This window comes from Lipophrys pholis (assembly GCF_963383615.2).
Source record: "Lipophrys pholis genome assembly, chromosome: 18".
In the NCBI taxonomy this organism is placed as follows: Eukaryota; Metazoa; Chordata; class Actinopteri; order Blenniiformes; family Blenniidae; genus Lipophrys; species Lipophrys pholis.
In genome coordinates, this window is record NC_137646.1 from 26,554,887 (window position 1) to 26,573,785 (window position 18,899).

At 49.3% G+C, this 18,899-nt stretch overlaps 3 protein-coding genes across 3 annotated transcripts in view; 2 read left to right on the forward strand and 1 right to left on the reverse strand.

The window, feature by feature from the left end:
• The window catches only part of ttc39b (tetratricopeptide repeat domain 39B), an 11,647-nt gene extending 4,931 nt beyond the window's left edge, over nucleotides 1-6,716 (forward strand). Inside the window, exons 3-19 of the mRNA XM_080486275.1 lie at nucleotides 21-125; nucleotides 460-591; nucleotides 697-767; nucleotides 1,356-1,423; nucleotides 1,575-1,639; nucleotides 1,711-1,816; nucleotides 1,991-2,056; nucleotides 2,233-2,341; nucleotides 2,449-2,516; nucleotides 2,638-2,697; nucleotides 3,245-3,406; nucleotides 4,471-4,562; nucleotides 4,898-5,018; nucleotides 5,247-5,358; nucleotides 5,457-5,574; nucleotides 5,831-5,947; nucleotides 6,041-6,716. Of these exons, the coding sequence (XP_080342401.1) occupies nucleotides 21-125; nucleotides 460-591; nucleotides 697-767; nucleotides 1,356-1,423; nucleotides 1,575-1,639; nucleotides 1,711-1,816; nucleotides 1,991-2,056; nucleotides 2,233-2,341; nucleotides 2,449-2,516; nucleotides 2,638-2,697; nucleotides 3,245-3,406; nucleotides 4,471-4,562; nucleotides 4,898-5,018; nucleotides 5,247-5,358; nucleotides 5,457-5,574; nucleotides 5,831-5,947; nucleotides 6,041-6,158 (1,690 nt within the window). The 3' untranslated portion in view covers nucleotides 6,159-6,716. The remainder of the gene's footprint in view (nucleotides 1-20; nucleotides 126-459; nucleotides 592-696; nucleotides 768-1,355; nucleotides 1,424-1,574; nucleotides 1,640-1,710; nucleotides 1,817-1,990; nucleotides 2,057-2,232; nucleotides 2,342-2,448; nucleotides 2,517-2,637; nucleotides 2,698-3,244; nucleotides 3,407-4,470; nucleotides 4,563-4,897; nucleotides 5,019-5,246; nucleotides 5,359-5,456; nucleotides 5,575-5,830; nucleotides 5,948-6,040) is intronic.
• Nucleotides 6,717-7,081: 365 nt separating this feature from the next.
• Nucleotides 7,082-15,420, forward strand: cfi (complement factor I). The gene is made up of 18 exons (XM_080486267.1): nucleotides 7,082-7,498; nucleotides 8,235-8,731; nucleotides 8,823-8,976; nucleotides 9,099-9,162; nucleotides 9,237-9,393; nucleotides 9,625-9,818; nucleotides 9,931-10,038; nucleotides 10,124-10,243; nucleotides 10,467-10,514; nucleotides 10,595-10,615; nucleotides 10,770-10,912; nucleotides 10,994-11,097; nucleotides 13,464-13,568; nucleotides 13,730-13,905; nucleotides 14,365-14,466; nucleotides 14,608-14,756; nucleotides 14,888-14,968; nucleotides 15,105-15,420. Exons 1-17 carry the CDS (start codon nucleotides 7,442-7,444, stop codon nucleotides 14,954-14,956), a joined length of 2,268 nt encoding a protein of 755 aa, XP_080342393.1. The 5' UTR covers nucleotides 7,082-7,441; the 3' UTR covers nucleotides 14,957-14,968; nucleotides 15,105-15,420.
• Nucleotides 15,147-18,776, reverse strand: LOC308123681 (calcium uniporter regulatory subunit MCUb, mitochondrial-like). The gene is made up of 7 exons (XM_080486289.1): nucleotides 18,600-18,776; nucleotides 18,404-18,508; nucleotides 17,803-17,960; nucleotides 17,611-17,717; nucleotides 17,345-17,441; nucleotides 16,914-17,030; nucleotides 15,147-16,846 (listed from the first exon to the last, which is right to left on the reverse strand). The coding sequence occupies exons 1-7, from the start codon at nucleotides 18,679-18,681 to the stop codon at nucleotides 16,763-16,765; spliced, it is 750 nt and encodes a 249-aa protein (XP_080342415.1). The 5' UTR covers nucleotides 18,682-18,776; the 3' UTR covers nucleotides 15,147-16,762.
• Between the last annotated feature and the right edge of the window lie 123 nt (nucleotides 18,777-18,899).

The following is an 18,899-nucleotide window of genomic DNA, read 5'->3' on the forward strand; positions in this document are numbered from 1 at the left end:
GTTTGTTTCTGGTTCTGCAGGTCCTCCAACATGGACCTCCACACGGCCCTCCAGGAGACTCAATGTGCCCTCAACCTGGTTCTCAACAACAAGTTCTCCGAGGCCCTGGATCTGCTGAGACCCTGGTAACCACGGCAACACATGACCCGGTTCTGACCCTGTTCTGACCATGTTCTTACCCTGGTAACCATGGCAACACATGGCCCGGTTCTGACAATGTTCTGACCCTTGTAACCTCGGCAACACATGATCTGGTTCTGACAATGATGTTACCCTGGTAACCATGGCAACACATGACCCGGTTCTGACAATGTTCTGACCCTTGTAACCTCGGCAACACATGATCTGGTTCTGACAATGTTCTGACCCTGGTAACAACAGCAACACATGACCCAGTTCTGACAATGTTCTGACCCTGGTAACCACGGCAACACATGACCCGGTTCTGACCCGGTCCAGGTGGAGGGACAGCATGTACCACGCTCTGGGCTACAGCAGCATCCTGGTGATGCAGGCGACGATGACCTTTGACCAGCGGGACATCCAGACCGCCATGAGGACCATCAAGGAGGCCCTGCACACCTGCCAGAGGTCAGAGGTCACAGGGGAGGGTGTGTGTGTGTGTGTGTGTGTGTGTGTGTGTGTGTGTGTGTGTGTGTGTGTGTGTGTGTGTTCTAACGGGTTCTGTGTCTTCAGGTTCAGGAAGAAGAACTGGATGGCTGGTTCTTGGTCCAGTCTGATGAGTAAACAGTCCAGCCTGCAGGAAGGTAGGAGCACCTTGGTTTCTCTCTGGAACCCGTCCTGGGGTTCCTCGTGTTCTTCAGGTTCATCCAGTTCCTGAGATTCCTTGAGTTCTTCTGGTTCTTGTGGTTCCTCAGGTTCTTCTGGTTCCTCATGTTCTTGAGATTCTTGAGGTTCCTCGAGTTCTTGTGGTTTGTGTGGTTCTTTAGGTTCTTGTGGTTCCTGAATTTCTTGTGGTTCCTGATGTTCTTCAGGTTCTTGTGTTTCCTGAGGTTCTTGTTGTTCTTCATTTTCTTGTGGTTGCTGAGCAACTTCAGGGTGTTGTGGTTCCTGAGGTTCTTGTGGTTACTGAGAATATTTAGGTTCTTGTGGTTGCACCGGTTCTTGTGGTTCCGGAAGTTCCTGAGGATCTTCAGGTTCTTGAGGTTCTACAGGGTGTTGTGGTTCCTGAGGTTCTTGTGGTTCCTGGCTAACGGAACGTTTCTGCGATGTTGAAAGGTTTGTAGGAACTGTGAATCTCTGGTGAGGGCCGGATTTGGAAGGTGATGGTGTTAGGCTCCGCCCCTCGCTGTGTTTGATTGACAGCTGATGATTGTTTGTTTGTTTGTCTCCAGAGGAGATGCACGCCGAGCTGTGCTACGCCGAGTGTCTGCTCCAGAAAGCCACGCTCACCTTCGTCCAGGTTCCGTGCCGCCTCTTCGTTTGTTTGTTTGTTTGTTTGTTTGTTTTAATAATATAATCGTTTATTAAAAAAAGAGAAGTGGAACTGAACACCAACCCTGTGGCTAACATGCTAAAGCTAGCTGTACTGAGGTTCCTTCTTCTTGTTCCAGGATGAAAACATGATCAGCTTCATCAAAGGAGGAATTAAGATCAGAACCAGCTACCAAATCTACAAGTGGGTCGGAACGCCCAGCGAAGCTAACAATGCTAACGAACTTCTGAGTGTGACTTCCTGTTTCCTGTCAGGGACTGTCAGAACGCGCTGAACGGCACCCGGGAAACTGACGGCCAATCGGATGCCTCCAGGCAGTTTGAGGGCGGAGTCAAGCTGGGGATTGGCTCTTTTAACCTGGTGGGAGGAGCTACACTGCTGTCAGCTAGGAGGGTGGCGTCAGCATACTCACTGTGTGTGTGTGTGTGTGTGTGTGTGTGTGTGTGTGTGTGTGTGTGTGTGTGTGTGTGTGTGTGTGTGTGTGTGTGTGTGTGTGTGTGTGTGTGTGTGTGTGTGTGTGTGTGTGTGTTCCAGATGTTGTCGCTGCTCCCTCAGAGGATTCTGAGACTGTTGGAGTTTATCGGATTCTCAGGAAACAGAGTGAGACACACAAAGAGAGACGGAGAGACTGATCTTAAGCTGAAGCACTGACATACTGTGTGTGTGTGTGTGTGTGTGTGTGTGTGTGTGTGTGTGTGTGTGTGTGTGTGTGTGTGTGTGTGTGTGTGTGTGTGTGTGTGTGTGTGTGTGTGTGTGTGTGTGTGTGTGTGTTCCAGGTAGTGGGTCTGTCCCAGCTCTCTGAAGGTTCCTCGGTTCCGTCGCTCCGCTCGGTCCTCTGCGCTCTCACGCTGCTCTTCTACCACACCTACGTGTCCCTCATCCTGGGTGAGAAGGGGGCGGGGCTTTAACACCTCCACTAATCTCAGCTCTCTGTGGGCTGAGTGGGCGGGGCTTCAACGCCCACCAATCACAGGCTGTCTCTGTGTTTCCAGGAAGTGGAGACGGAGATCTGGAGCAGGCCGAAGCTCTGCTGGAGCCCTACAGACACAAATACCCCCGAGTCAGTTTGGTGTCTGTGTGTGTGTGTGTGTGTGTGTGTGTTTACGTTGTTTGTTCACGTTGTTTGTTTACGTTGTTGTTTGTTTACGTTGTTGTTTGTTTACGTTGTTGTTTGTTTCCAGGGTTCCATCATTCTCTTTTACTCAGGTCGTCTGACGGCTCTCCAGGGAAACTTTGACCAGGTTGCTGTTTCTCTTTACTGATTCATTCACTACTTCTGTTTGTGTGACCCCTGACCTCCCCCTGACCCCTGACCTCCCCCTGACCTCCCCCTGACCCCTGACCTCCCCCTGACCCCTGACCTCCCCCTGACCTTTCCCTGACCTCTGACCTCACTCTGACCCATGACCTCTCCTTGACCTCTGACCTCCACCTGACCTCTGACCTCTTCTTGACCTCTGACCACTCCTGGACCTTTGACCTCTCCCTGACCTTTCCTTGACCTCTGATCACTCCCTGACCTCTCCCTGACCTCTGACCTCACTCTGACCGCTCCCTGGCCACTGACCTCTTCTTGACCTCTCTCTGACCCATGACCTCTCCTTGACCTCTGACCTCCACCTGACCTCTGACCTCTCCTTGACCTCTGACCTCTCCCTGACCTCTCCCTGACCTCTGACCTCTCCTTGACCTCTGACCTCCACCTGACCTCTGACCTCTCCTTGACCTCTGACCTCTCCCTGACCTCTCCCTGACCTCTGACCTCTCCTTGACCTCTGACCCCTGCAGGCCGCCGCCCTCTTCCACCAGTGCATCGACAGTCAGCAGCAGTGGAAGCAGATTCATCACTTGTGTTTCTGGGAGCTGATGTGGAATCACACCTTTCTGCAGGAGTGGAAGGAGGCGTACCAGTACGCTGCCCTGCTGTACTCCCACAGCCGCTGGTCCAAGGTACTACTACTACTACTACTACTGACTACTACTAACCAGTACGCTGCCCTGCTGTACTCCCACAGCCGCTGGTCCAAGGTACTACTACTACTACTACTGACTACTACTAACCAGTACGCTGCCCTGCTGTACTCCCACAGCCGCTGGTCCAAGGTACTACTACTACTACTACTACTACTACTACTGACTACTACTAACCAGTACGCTGCCCTGCTGTACTCCCACAGCCGCTGGTCCAAGGTACTACTACTACTACTACTACTACTACTACTGACTACTACTAACCAGTACGCTGCCCTGCTGTACTCCCACAGCCGCTGGTCCAAGGTACTACTACTACTGACTACTACTGACTACTACTAACCAGTACGCTGCCCTGCTGTACTCCCACAGCCGCTGGTCCAAGGTACTACTACTACTATTACTGACTACTACTAACCAGTACGCTGCCCTGCTGTACTCCCACAGCCGCTGGTCCAAGGTACTACTACTACTACTGACTACTACTAACCAGTATGCTGCCCTGCTGTACTCCCACAGCCGCTTGTCCAAGGTACTACTACTACTACTACTACTGACTACTACTGACTACTACTAACCAGTACGCTGCCCTGCTGTACTCCCACAGCCGCTGGTCCAAGGTACTACTACTACTACTACTGACTACTACTAACCAGTACGCTGCCCTGCTGTACTCCTACAGCCGCTGGTCCAAGGTACTACTACTACTACTGACTACTACTAACCAGTACGCTGCCCTGCTGTATTCCCACAGCCGCTTGTCCAAGGTACTACTACTACTACTACTGACTACTACCGACTACTACTAACCAGTACGCTGCCCTGCTGTACTCCTACAGCCGCTGGTCCAAGGTACTACTACTACTACTACTGACTACTACTAACCAGTACGCTGCCCTGCTGTACTCCCACAGCCAATGGTTCAAGGTACTACTACTACTGACTACTACTGACTACTACTAACCGCAGCTACTGTTAGCCCTAGCCACAAAGTCACGCTAGTTAGCAGAGAGAAGCTAATTGCTAATGCTATGTGTGTGCAGGCGATCTACTTGTACCAGAAGGCGGCGATACTGAGCATGATGTCTGAGGACGACGTGAAGAAGACGGGCGAGGACGTCGTGGAGCTCTTCAGGTCCTTCTAGCGGCTAACAACAGCTAACAGCTAACGACTGCTCACAGCTAACTATTGCTAACTGATAACTAGTACTAGCTACTGCTAAGCACTAACTAGTACTACTACTGCTAAATGCTAACTACTGCTATTGGCAGCTAACAGCTAACTGCTGCTAACAGCTAACTACTGCTGACTACATCTAACTGTGTGTGTGTGTGTGTGTGTGTGTGTGTGTGTGTGTGTGTGTGTGTGTGTGTGTGTGTGTGTGTGTGTGTGTGTGTGTGTGTGTGTGTGTGTGTGTGTGTGTGTGTGTGTGTGTGTGTGTGTGTGTGTGTGTGTGTGTGTGTGTGTAGGCAGGTTGAAGGGTTGAAGCAGCGTCTTGCTGGGAAGTCGATCCCGACGGAGAAATTCGCAATCAGAAAGTCTCGACGCTACAAAGCCAGCAGCCCTGTTCCACTGGTTCTCCCTGCTCTGGTACGCTACGCTCTAACGGGTTCTCTGTCTCTCTCACAGGTTCTCTGACGGGTTCTCTGACCCTTTCAGGGGTTCTTTCACGGGTTCTCTGATGAGTTCTCTGACCCTCTAACGGGTTCTCTGACCCTCTAACGGGTTCTCTCACGGGTTATGTGTTGGGTCATCTGACCTTCTAAGGGGTTCTTTGATGGGTCCTCTGAACCTCTGACGGGTTCTCTGACCCTGTAGGAGATGATGTACGTGTGGAACGGGTTCACCATCGTGGGGAAGCGAGCCGACTGTACGGAAGCTCTGCTGGTGACCATTGAAGAGGCCGAGGAGAAGCTCCGGAACGACCCGGGTCAGTATCTAGAACCGAGTCTGGCAGGGGTTCCTCGGGCAGTTCTACTGGGTCCGCAGAACTTCAACACCAATGCTAATGCTAATGCTAACTTCCAGACCCGTCGGAGTTCCACCCAGACGACAGCTGCCTAGTCCAGATGTTGAAGGGTTTGTGTCTGAAGAACCTGAACCGGTTCCTGCAGGCAGAACTCTGCTTCACTCAGGTTCTGTCCAGGTAACACACACACACAGATTGTGATGTTCCGATGTATATCGTTCCAATGTCGTGACGTTCAGATGTTTTGACGTTATGTTGTGGTAATGTTACGATGTTCAGACATTCCCATGTTCTAACGTTCCAATGTATACTGTTCCGATGTTCTTACATTCTTATGGTATGGCATTACAATGTTGAAACGTTACAATGTTCTAGTGTTCAGATGTTGTAACGTTCCTATGTTGTAACGTTCCGATGTTCTTTGTGTTCTCAGTGAGAGTCGGATCCGTTACGATCACTTCCTGATTCCGTTCACGCTCTACGAGCTCGGTCTGCTCTACAAGCAGCAGGGAGACTTCACTAAGGCCGCCGCCTACATGGAGACCGCCAAGTGAGGAACACACACACACACACACACACACACACACACACACACACACACACACACACACACACACACTAAGGGTTCTGTGTTCTCCTTCAGGAACAACTACAAGGACTACTCTCTGGAGTCCAGGCTGCACTTCAGGATCCACGCTGCTCTGAACAGCCTCAAAGGTTCTCCTGTCAGAACACCTGAGGAACACCTGAAGAAACTCTAAGAATCTCATTTTAGAGAACCTTGAGAGAACCATAAAGAACCGTCGGAGAACCAAATATATTTATAATATAAATTTTGAGTGACTGTATGCTAATTTTGTCCAGCGAGCGGCCGCTAGCATGTTTGACCTCGATAACGCTAATGCTAACATAATGGGTTCTTCTTGTTTCGTTTGTTTTTCAGGTTTTGAGTTTTAACGTTAAAATTCTGTGCGAAGTTTCACTTCCGTTTCTCTGAAACACCGAAGGTCAACTTCTCTCTACGCTGAATGTCCCCGAAGACCAAATCTGTGTGTGTGTGTGTGTGTGTGTGTGTGTCTGTGTGTGTGTCTGTGTGTGTGTGTGTGTGTGTGTGTGTGTGTGTGTGTGTGTGTGTGTGTGTGTGTGTGTGTGTGTGTGTGTGTGTGTGTGTGTGTGTGTGTGTGTGTGTGTGTGTGTGTGTGTGTGTGTGTGTGTCTCTTTGTGCCTGTAAATGTTTACGTTGGATTTTATTTTCTCTTCTGAATAAATAAAGTGCGAAAAACTTTCATCGTAATAAAAAGAATCTGGAAGAAGAAACCTGCTGGTGTGTGTCCACTTCTTCACACACACACACACACACACACACACACACACACACACACACACACACACACACACACACACACACACACACACACGGTTCTCGATCCTCCTGAAGCAGTAACTTCTACGTTTCTTGTTCGTGTCACTTGAAGCTCTCTCGGGTTGTTTTCTTCCTCCGCCACGTTCCGTTGGCTCTAACGATCGGAACAAACAAACAAACATTGATCTGCAGCAGAACTTTAACCTTCTGGACTTCACCTGTTTGCGCAACGTTCTCGGTGGGAACCGCCGGCCGCCGACGCTTTCCCGTAATCGTCACGTTTGAGGAGAACAAACAGCTTTTTTGTGTGCGTACTTCTGTGACATGACCAGCAGGTGGTAGGAGAACCTGCTGGTTCTCCACCTGTGGGGTGGAGAAGAACCGTAGCTGCTGTTTCACAGTTCTGGGTTTTCCCACAGGAAGTGAACGCTCCCTCAGCTGGATCCAGAACCTGCTCGGGTTCACGAGTCGCTTCACTATCAACTGACGAAGACTGAAGGGGTCCCTTTTGTTCTCCTCGGTTCTTCTCTGTCATTCTTGTTCTCCTTGTTTTCCTGGTTCTTCTCCTCAGGTCTTCTCAGTTCTCCTAGGTCCTTTTCGTTCTACTGATTCTCCTCCGTTCTTCTCGGGTCTCCTGCTTCTTCTCATTTTCCTGGTTCCAGTGTTTGGTTCTGGGTCAGAATGAGGTGGATTGTTCTCTGTCTCTTTGGCCTTTTTCCGGTTCTCCACTCTGAGAGGGTGAGTCGGCACTTTTCATTTGGTTTGAACTTTTCATAATGTGTATCGTCGTGTAGCATCATGTAGCATCATGTAGCATTGTCTAGCATCGTGTAGCATCATGTAGCATAATGTAGCATCGTGTAGCGTCATGTAGCATCATGTAACATATTGTAGTGTCATGTAGCATCATTTAGCATTGTCTGGCACCATGTAGCATTTAGTAGCATCATGTCGCATTATTTAGCATTGTTTAGCATCATGTAGCATTGTCTAGCATCGTGTAGCATCATGTAGCGTAATGTAGCATCGTGTAGCGTCATGTAGCATCATGTAGCATATTGTAGTGTCATGTAGCATCATTTAGCATTGTCTGGCACCATGTAGCATTTTGTAGCATCATGTCGCATCATTTAGCATTGTTTAGCATCATGTAGCATCATGTATCATCTTATAGCATCATGTAGTATCATATAGCAATGTTTAGCAGCATTTAGCATCCTGTAGCATCATGCAGAATGTAGCATCCTGTAGCATCATGCAACATTTAGCATCCTGTAGCATCATGCAGAATGTAGCATCCTGTAGCATCATGCAACATTTAGCATCCTGTAGCATCATGCAGAATGTAGCATCCTGTAGCATCATGCAACATTTAGCATCCTGTAGCATCAGATAGCGTCATGTAGAGGTTCTCTCTAAACTTGCTTATCGTCTGCATAGCGAGAATCCGTCTGATCGTAGGTCGCCTGTTCAGTCTGTTCCTGCAGGAACCAAAGAACTGAAGAACGAGCAGATCCACACAAGTCCCGCCTTCTCCACTGCTGACCCGGCTGCGAATAGCCGCGTGGCGACCGGTGGTGTGGTGACCAGCTACGTTGAGACTGGCAACACGGAGACCGGCAACACGGGGACCAGCAACACGGGGACCGGCGGTGTGGAGACCGGCAACACGGGGACCGGCAACACAGGGACCGGCAACACGGGGACCGGCGGTGTGGAGACCGTTAACACGGAGACCGGCAACACGGGGACCAGCAACACGGGGACCGGCGGTGTGGAGACCGGCAACACGGGGACCGGCGGTGTGGAGACCGGCAACACGGGGACCAGCAACACGGGGACCAGCAACACGGGGACCGGCGGTGTGGCGACCGGCAACACGGGGACCGGCGGTGTGGAGACCGGCAACACGGAGACCGGCGTTGTGAAGACAGACGAGTTCCTCGGTCCGCCTGAGTGTCTCAACAAGAAGTACAAGGATTTATTAGCCTTCAGGTTCCACCAGGTTCAGGGTATTTTTAGCATGTTAGCACTAGTGCTAAAGCTAACGTGTGTTCCTAAGGCGGACCCGGGCGTCATGTGACGTGAACTTCTGTTCTCCGTGGGAACGTTGCATCGACGGGCGCTGCACCTGTAAGCCGCCATACCTGTGCCCGACCGAGAGCGGTTCTCCGGTCTGTGGGCGGGACCATCGGAGGTACAGGTCCTACTGCCAGGTGAGAACCCGTTCTAGGTCACAGCAGAACCAGAACATTTGTGTGTGTTCCTCACCGTGAGTTTCCATGTTCCACACCGTATGGTTCCATTTCCCTCACTGTGTGGTTCCGTGCTCCTCCAGGCGATGGCTCTCTCCTGTCGGACGGGGAGACCAACCATGTCTCACTTCAGTACCAGCTGTGACGGTTGGTTCTCTCTAGTTCTGGCTCCTGGTTCGGTTCCTCTTCCTGTCTCTGACGTTCTCTCCCGATTACCCCAGCCGATGGACCGACGTTTAAGAGCTCGGTGGACCGGGACTCCGGCCTGGTTAAGATCTCGATTCCCGACGGTACCAGAGAGGAGGAGCTTCTGGTGTGCAAGACGCTGTGGGACATGGCGTCGGCTAACGTGGCGTGCAGAGAGGAGGGCGAGCCCAGGTGAGGCTAACGTGCTAACCTGCTAACGTGCTAACCTGCTAACGTGGCGTGCAGAGAGGAGGGCGACCCCAGGTGAGGCTAACTTGCTAACCTGCTAACGTGCTAACCTCCTAACGTGGCGTGCAGAGAGGAGGGCGATCCCAGGTGAGGCTAAAGTGCTAACCTGCTAAAGTGCTAACCTGCTAACGTGCTAACCTGCCAATGTACTAACGTGCTAACGTTGTGTTTCAGAGGTGCCGCGGCCGCCGCCGCTGTTCCGTACGTGTCCCTAAACGCCACCGTCCGGCTCCCCAGCCGCTGCGTCAGCGTCCGATGCCAAGGTTACGAATCGTCTCTTGCCGAGTGTGTCATCCACAACAAAGAGAACGTCAGGAACGGTTGGGTTGCTACGGCAACCTGCTACCAGGCAGAAGCAGAACCCACAAGTGAGTCAAGAACTTGGACCTCCTTGGAGGTGGAGCTTCTGGGACAGGGAGATCCCACGAAGACCGCCTCCCAGGAGGTCTGGACAGATCTGGTTCTGGTTCTGTGTTCCAGAGGACGAGTGCGGCTTCGTCTGCGCCAACAACAAGTGTGTTCCTCTGAGCAGAACCTGCGACGGAGTCGACGACTGTGGAGATCGAAGTGACGAGATGTGCTGCAAGAGTAAACCAAATGCACCACCAGCCTGAAACCATGACCTCATCAGTGTGTGTGTTCTATTGAGAACTTGTGTGTGTGTGTGTGTCAGAATGCAGGAACCAAGCGTTCCGATGTTCCTCTGGTGTTTGTCTCCATAAAGAATCCGTCTCAGACGGAACCATCGACTGTCTGGACGGCGCCGACGAGAAGAACCACAAGTCTGACAAAAGTAAGACATTTCCAGAACCTTCCAGAACCTTATGACACAACACAGGAGGATTAAGGTCCATTACTCAGCGAGGAAGAACCTTCTAGAACTTTGGAATGAGTCAGAGTTCCAGAACGGGTCAGAGTTCTACAGTTCTGGTTGAGGTTGAAGAACAGAACTGTTGAAACAGAACGTCTTCTCTCTATAAAGTCCCGTTGATGATGTCAACATTTGTTCTTCTCAGAGGTGGAACCTTCTGTCAGAGGTCGTTCCTCCAGAACCGACAATCCAGGTAGCTGAAGAGCAGCGATTGAGGCTAATGATGCTAATGAGGCTAATGTGCTAACCCAGTGTGTCTTTCCTTGTTTGTAGAGTACATCTCCCCCAAGAACGGTATGTAGCCCCAGAACCATTCCCCAACCGCTGTGGTCCAGGGTTCTGTAGGGGTCCAGCAGGAACACCATGTGGTCCAGGGTTCTGTGGGGGTCCAGCAGGTGGTTCTGGGGACGGTTCCCACTCTAAACGTGATGTATTCTGGTTTGTCCAGAGCTCCGGCTCAGCAGGGTTTTCCTGGAGTCCCAGGTGTCCTGCGGCATTCCGAACTCCACCACAGTGGGCGCCGAGACCACGGAGGAACGTGGGCGGAGCAGCCGCATCAAGAGGGTGGTGGGAGGGGAGGAGGCTAACCCGGTGAGTTAGAACCGCACAGGTAGAGCCGCGCAGGTAGTGCTGTCGTTTCTTCACATTCTGGTTCTGGTTGTGGTTCTGCAGATGCAGATCCAGTGGCAGGTCGCTCTGGACGAGAACAACAAGATCAACTGTGGAGGAGCGTACATCGGAGGCTGCTGGGTTCTGACTGCAGCGCACTGCGTCAGGTAGCGGCTAACAGCCAATAGCTAATGGCTAACAGCTAAAAGCCAATAGCTAATGGCTAACAACTAACAGCCAATAGCTAACGGCTAACAGTTAACGGCTAACAGCCAATAGCTAGCTGCTAACAGCTAATGACCAATAGCTAACGGCTAACAACTAACGGTCAATAGCTAATAGCTAACGGCCAAAAGCTAATGGCTAATGGCTAACAGCTAACGACCAATAGCTAACTGCTAACAGCTACCATTGTTTAACTTGTAAGAAGAAATGTGAGACACTCAAGAGGGTTAGTAGGGTTAGTAGGGTTAGTAAGGTTAGTAGGGTTAGTAAGGTTAGTAGGGTTAGTAAGGTTAGTAGGGTTAGTAAGGTTAGTAGGGTTAGTAGGGTTAGTAGGGTTAGTAAGGTTAGTAGGGTTAGTAAGGTTAGTAGGGTTAGTAGGGTTAGTAAGGTTAGTAGGGTTAGTAAGGTTAGTAGGGTTAGTAGGGTTAGTAGGGTTAGTAAGGTTAGTAGGGTTAGTTTCTTAGTACTTGGCGAGTCTAATATAAACATTCCTACGTGTTTGTCAGTCGACTCATCGATAGGGTGGGTAATGTGCTAAATAAATAAACATCATTGTTATTATTATTATTGTTGTTGTTATTATTGTTATTATTGTTGTTATTATTGTTGTTATTATTATTGTTGTTATTATTGTTGTTATTATTATTATTATTATTGTTATTATTGTTGTTATTATTGGTATTGTTGTTGTTGTTATTATTATTGTTATTATTGTTGTTGTTATTATTGTTGTTGTTGTTATTATTGTTGTTATTGTTGTTGTTGTTGTTGTTATTCAACGAGAGTCATTTGGGATTTCTACATTGAAAGCTGCAGAGTTTGAACGGTGAATTGGAGTTCTCTCCTTTATGGTCTGTAGGTTCCTCTTAGAACGGACAGGTTCCCAGTCAGCTCCCGTCCCTATATGAACGTATATATCAGGTATATATCAGGTATATTTCAGGTATATATCAGGTATATATCAGGTATATTTCAGGTATATATCAGGTATATATCAGATATTAATCAGGTATATATCAGGTATATATCAGGTATATATCAGATATTAATCAGGTATATATCAGGTATATTTCAGGTATATATCAGGTATATATCAGGTATATATCAGGTATATTTCAGGTATATATCAGGTATATATCAGGTATATTTCAGGTATATATCAGGTATATATCAGATATTAATCAGGTATATATCAGGTATATATCAGATATATATCAGGTATATTTCAGGTATATTTCAGGTATATATCAGGTATATTTCAGGTATATATCAGGTATATATCAGGTATATTTCAGGTATATTTCAGGTATATTTCAGGTATATTTCAGGTATATATCAGGTATATTTCAGGTATATTTCAGGTATATTTCAGGTATATATCAGGTATATTTCAGGTATATATCAGGTATATTTCAGGTATATATCAGGTATATATCAGGTATATTTCAGGTATATATCAGGTATATATCAGGTATATTTCAGGTATATATCAGGTATATATCAGATATTAATCAGGTATATATCAGGTATATATCAGATATATATCAGGTATATTTCAGGTATATTTCAGGTATATATCAGGTATATATCAGGTATATATCAGGTATATATCAGGTATATTTCAGGTATATTTCAGGTATATTTCAGGTATATTTCAGGTATATATCAGGTATATTTCAGGTATATTTCAGGTATATTTCAGGTATATATCAGGTATATTTCAGGTATATATCAGGTATATTTCAGGTATATATCAGGTATATTTCAGGTATATATCAGGTATATTTCAGGTATATTTCAGGTATATTTCAGGTATATTTCAGGTATATATCAGGTATATATCAGGTATATTTCAGGTATATATCAGGTATATTTCAGGTATATATCAGGTATATATCAGGTATATTTCAGGTATATTTCAGGTATATATCAGGTATATATGTCTCTGATAGTCTGTTGGCTTGATGATGTTGGATGGTGTGGTGCAGTTTCCCCTTTGATGTTCCAGAGTCGCCATGTTTGGGACTTTTTCCTGTCATTAGCAGGTCATGCTGGTCATGTGACCACCCGTCTCTAACTACCCACCTAGTTATCGATGAGTCCACTGACCAACCCTTTTAATCTTCACCCTCTTCAGCGCCTCACGTTTCTTCTTCTAAGTTCCACTTAGATCCCTAAACTGAAGCACCAGAGGAACACTTGTTTCTCCACCAAGCAGCACTCCTGCAGTCTGCTTATTTATGAAGCTACGTTTGTTTGTTTGTTTGTTTGTTTGTTTGTTTGTTTGTTTGTTTGTTTGTTTGTTCAGACCCAGCCCGTCGGCCTTCAGGGTGAAGTTCTCTCTTTGGAAGAAAACTGAGGCTCAACACACGACCGACATCGTTCCTGTGGAGGAGATCCGCATCCATCCAAAGTACTTCCTGTCCTTAGCCCCGCCCCCACAGTAGCCCCGCCCCTCATTGATGCGACCTGCATTAACCAATTCCTATTCAGCCCCGCCCCCACATTAGAACCACCCTCTCATTAGCCCCGCCCCTCCCACGACGTTGATGGCTCTATGTCGGTTCTCCGCAGCTACGTTCCGTTGACGTACGAAAACGACATCGCCCTGCTGAAGCTGAAGAAGTTGGATTTGATGGACTTTTGCGTGGAGGAGAACCCGGCCATCAGCGCCGTCTGCGTTCCCTGGTCCCAGCACCAGTTCCAGATTAACCACACCTGCAGCATCTCCGGCTGGGGGCGCACTGCCGGTACGGGAACCGCAGATCCACAGAACCAGCAACACCACAGAACCTAATGAACAACACAGCCAGAGGAACCACTAAACCCAAATACCCACAGAACACATGGAACCACTGAACCCAAAGAACCACAGAACCACTGAACCCACAGAACTATAGTACCCAAAGGGCCACAGAACACAAAGAACCACAGAACCCGCAGAACCACTTAACCCAAAGAACCACAGAAGCCAAAGAACCCGCGGCCATGTTCCATGGTTCCAATGTTAGGTTCAACTTACTGTGGGGTTCTGATTGTTCTGATATTCTCGTAGTCCTGGTTATTCTCGTGATTCTGAATGTTGTTGTGGTTCTGGTGGTTCTGATTGTTCTCATGGTTCTGGTTATTGTTGTGGTTCTGATTGTTCTCGTGTCTCTGATTGTTCTCATGGTTCTGATTGTTCTGATTGTTGTTGTGGTTCTGTCCAGACGGTCAGGCTGCTCGGGTTCTTCGATGGGCCAATGTGTCGCTGATCGGCAGCTGTGAGAGGTTCTATGGAGAACGCTTCAAACCGGGAATGATGTGTGCAGGTGGGCGACCAATCAGAGAGCGAGGAGCCGCAGCGTGTCCGGCCAGCGCTTCTAACTGTGTGTGTGTGTGTGTGTGTGTGTGTGTGTGTGTGTGTGTGTGTGTGTGTGTGTGTGTGTGTGTGTGTGTGTGTGTGTGTCCAGGAGACCTGGACGGGGACGTGGACTCATGTCAGGGGGACAGCGGGGGTCCGCTGGTCTGCCAGGACCAGCTGGGAGTCTCCTACCTGTGGGGCATCGTGAGCTGGGGGGAGCGCTGCGGGGTGGCCAACTTCCCCGGAGTCTACACACAGGTGTGTGTGTGTGTGTGTGTGTGTGTGTGTGTGTGTGTGTGTGTGTGTGTGTGTGTGTGTGTGTGTGTGTGTGTGTGTGTGTGTGTGTGTGTGTGTGTGTGTGTGTGTTAACGTGTGTGTGTGTGTTGCAGGTCTCTCATTACTTTGAGTGGATCCGTCTTCACACCGGCTGGCCGGCCGTCACCAGATTCAACTCCTGAGAACACGACAAGGTGTGTGTGTGTGTGTTTGTGTGTGTGTGTGTGTGTGTGTGTGTGTGTGTGTGTGTGTGTGTGTGTGTGTGTGTGTGTGTGTGTGTGTGTGTGTGTGTGTGTGTGTGTTCTCAGCTGACGTTCTCTGTACTTTCAGAACCGCTGGGTGTTTCCTGCGTCCAGACACGTCCTGCAGGATCAACGATACGAGCCAATCAGCCGCCTCCTGTTTATTGGAATAAAGTGATCGATCGCTGCAGATCAATAAAAACAGCTGACGAGTTCTCCTCTTGTAAAACAACCAAACAGGAAGAACGTTTGACGTTCCGCACAAATATTTACAGCTCTGCATCACGTAAACACATTTCATGACTTTGTTTACTTTAAAAATACAAGAAAAAAAAAAAGCACTGCTAATGTTGGCTAATGCTAATGTCTCAGAAGAGACAGGACGTCCTCAGGGAGAACAGACAGGACGTCCTCAGGGAGAACAGACAGGAAGAACAGACAGGACGTCCTCAGGGAGAACAGGCAGGACGTCCTCAGGGAGAACAGACAGGGAGAACAGACAGGATGTCCTCAGGAAGAACAGACAGGACGTCCTCAGGAAGAACAGACAGGAAGAACAGACAGGATGTCCTCAGGAAGAACAGGCAGGATGTCCTCAGGAAGAACAGGCAGGATGTCCTCAGGAAGAACAGACAGGATGTCCTCAGGAAGAACAGACAGGATGTCCTCAGGAAGAACAGACAGGACGTCCTCAGGGAGAACAGACAGGACGTCCTCAGGAAGAACAGACAGGAAGTCCTCAGGGAGAACAGACAGGAAGTCCTCAGGAAGAACAGACAGGAAGTCCTCGGGGACAACAGACAGGAAGTCCTCAGGGAGAACAGACAGGATGTCCTCAGGAAGAACAGACAGGGAGAACAGACAGGACGTCCTCGGGGACAACAGACAGGAAGTCCTCAGGGAGAACAGACAGGAAGTCCTCAGGAAGAACAGACAGGAAGTCCTCGGGGACAACAGACAGGAAGTCCTCAGGGAGAACAGACAGGACGTCCTCAGGAAGAACAGACAGGAAGTCCTCAGGGAGAACAGACAGGATGTCCTCAGGAAGAACAGACAGGGAGAACAGACAGGACGTCCTCAGGGAGAACAGACAGGATGTCCTCAGGAAGAACAGACAGGGAGAACAGACAGGATGTCCTCAGGAAGAACAGACAGGGAGAACAGACAGGACGTCCTCAGGGAGAACAGACAGGAAGAACAGACAGGATGTCCTCAGGAAGAACAGACAGGACGTCCTCAGGAAGAACAGACAGGAAGAACAGACAGGAGGTCCTCAGGAAGAACAGACAGGATGTCCTCAGGAAGAACAGACAGGACGTCCTCAGGGAGAACAGACAGGACGTCCTCAGGAAGAACCACAGGAAGTCCTCAGGGAGAACAGACAGGAAGTCCTCAGGAAGAACCACAGGAAGTCCTCAGGGAGAACAGACAGGAAGTCCTCAGGGAGAACAGACAGGAGGTCCTCAGGAAGAACAGACAGGATGTCCTCAGGAAGAACAGACAGGACGTCCTCAGGGAGAACAGACAGGACGTCCTCAGGAAGAACCACAGGAAGTCCTCAGGGAGAACAGACAGGACGTCCTCAGGAAGAACAGACAGGAAGAACAGACAGGAAGAACAGACATTCAGTCAGAAGTTTGTAAAAGTTGAACTTTTCCACATTTTGTCGCATTAAAACCGCAGTAAGTTTTTTATGAGGTTTTGTGACGGAGCGGCGAGGAACCGTCGGTGGAACAGAAGAAGAGTTCAGACGGTTCTCGGAGGCGGAACGTGTTCCACCGGTAGCTGCAGTCGCACGGCGCTCCGTAGCCTCCGCAGGTCCTCGTCCACCTGGACAGAAACAGGGTTAGCGTACCGCCTGGAGCCACGCCCACATTTCAGACGGAACGCTGGTCACCTGGGCGAGCTGTTCTCTCAGCTCGTTGTATTTCTCTACATCGAATCTCCGTCGTGACGCATCGTAGTGGAACAACTGAAGGAACTGACGGTTTCTGGCTGGAGAGTACGCAAACTCCTGTGAAGGAGAACCAACAGTCTCTTTTTTAATCGTACATTTGTCCTCGAACCATGAAAGTAAAAACCGTGTTTCCTCTTTGGTTCTACCTCTTTGGTTCTACCTCTTTGGTTCAACCTCTTTGGTTCTACCTCTTTGGTTCCACCTCTTTGGTTCCACCTCTTTGGTTCTACCTCTTTGGTTCAACCTCTTTGGTTCTACCTCTTTGGTTCTACCTCTTTGGTTCCACCTCTTTGGTTCTACCTCGTTGGTTCCACCTCTTTGGTTCTACCTCTTTGGTTCTATCTCTTTGGTTCTACCTCTTTGGTTCCTACCTGTCGAGTGAGGATGTAGTAGCCGAAGAAGATCATGCTTGTGGTGCAGGAGATGAAGAACGTGACGGGTTCCATGATGTCCCACGCAAACACATACCTGGCACACACACACACACACACACACACACACACACACACACACACACACACACACACACGATTGCTATTCTACTGATTCAGTCTGTTACAGTGTGTGTGTGTGTGTGTGTGTGTGTGTGTGTGTGTGTGTGTGTGTGTGTGTGTGTGTGTGTGTGTGTGTGTTTTACCATGTGAGGTACCCCAGGAATCCTCCCTGCAGTGACAGGTATGCAAGCCCCGCCCACCCCAACATAGTCGCTCTAAGCTCCGCCTCTTTCTCCAGCTTCTCTCGGACCTTCAAGAAAAACAACCATAAAATAAACCAGTTGAACTCAGGGTTCTAGGACCATGAGCAGGAGAACTCTAGGACTCAGGATTACGTGTTCCAGCGGTTCCAGCTGCAGGCGGAGCCGGGTTCTCTGGTTCTGCAGCTCACTGTGTCTGTGGTGAAGGTGCTGTGGCAGACTGAGGGCGGACTGGAGCAGGTGGACCAGGTTCTTCATGTCATCCAGGTCCAGAACGTGTTCGTGAGACGAGCCTGACGAGTCACAACAGAACAGACAGGAAGTCCACAAGAAGAACAGACAGGAAGTCCATAAGAAGAACAGACAGGAAGTCCTCAGGAAGAACAGACAGGAAGTCCACAAGAAGAACAGACAGGAAGTCCTCAGGAAGAACAGACAGGACGTCCTCAGGAAGAACAGACAGGAAGTCCACAAGAAGAACAGACAGGACGTACTCAGGAAGAACAGACAGGAAGTCCACAAGAAGAACAGACAGGAAGTCCACAAGAAGAACAGACAGGACGTACTCAGGAAGAACAGACAGGAAGTCCACAAGAAGAACAGACAGGAAGTCCTCAGGATGAACAGACAGAACGTCCTCAGGAGGAACAGACAGGAAGTCCCTCTTGAGGTAGCATTAGTTGTTGTGTTAACAGCGGAGTGTTAGCATTAGCATTAGCATTAGCATTAGCAGTACCTTGTCCCAGGGAGCGGACCTGGTGAACTTTGTCATTGATGACGAGCTGGAAATCTTCTTTTAGAACCGTTTCCATGAAGGTGCAGGAGGAGATCCTCTGTCCGCCTGTCGCCATGGAAACCACGTGAGAGGTGTGTGTGTGTGTGTGTGTGTGTGTGTGTGTGTGTGTGTGTGTGTGTGTGTGTGTGTGTCCCACCTGCGTTCAGCAGGGCGCTCGTCTTCACCTCCGGATCTTTCTCCGTGATGTTCTGCAGAAGTTCTCCCACCGTGGTCAACATGGGAGTCAGAGTGAAGCGACACAATCGACCAGCAGGGAGGCGCAGGGAGAGGACGGGACGACCCAGACTGTGGAGGAGAACAGCATCTGGAGGAGGAGGAGGAGGAGGTGAGGAGGAGGAGGAGGAGGAGGAGGTGAGGAGGAGGAGGAGGTGAGGAGAGGAGGAGGAGGAGGAGGAGGAGGGAGGAGGAGAGGATGGGACGACCCAGACTGTGGAGG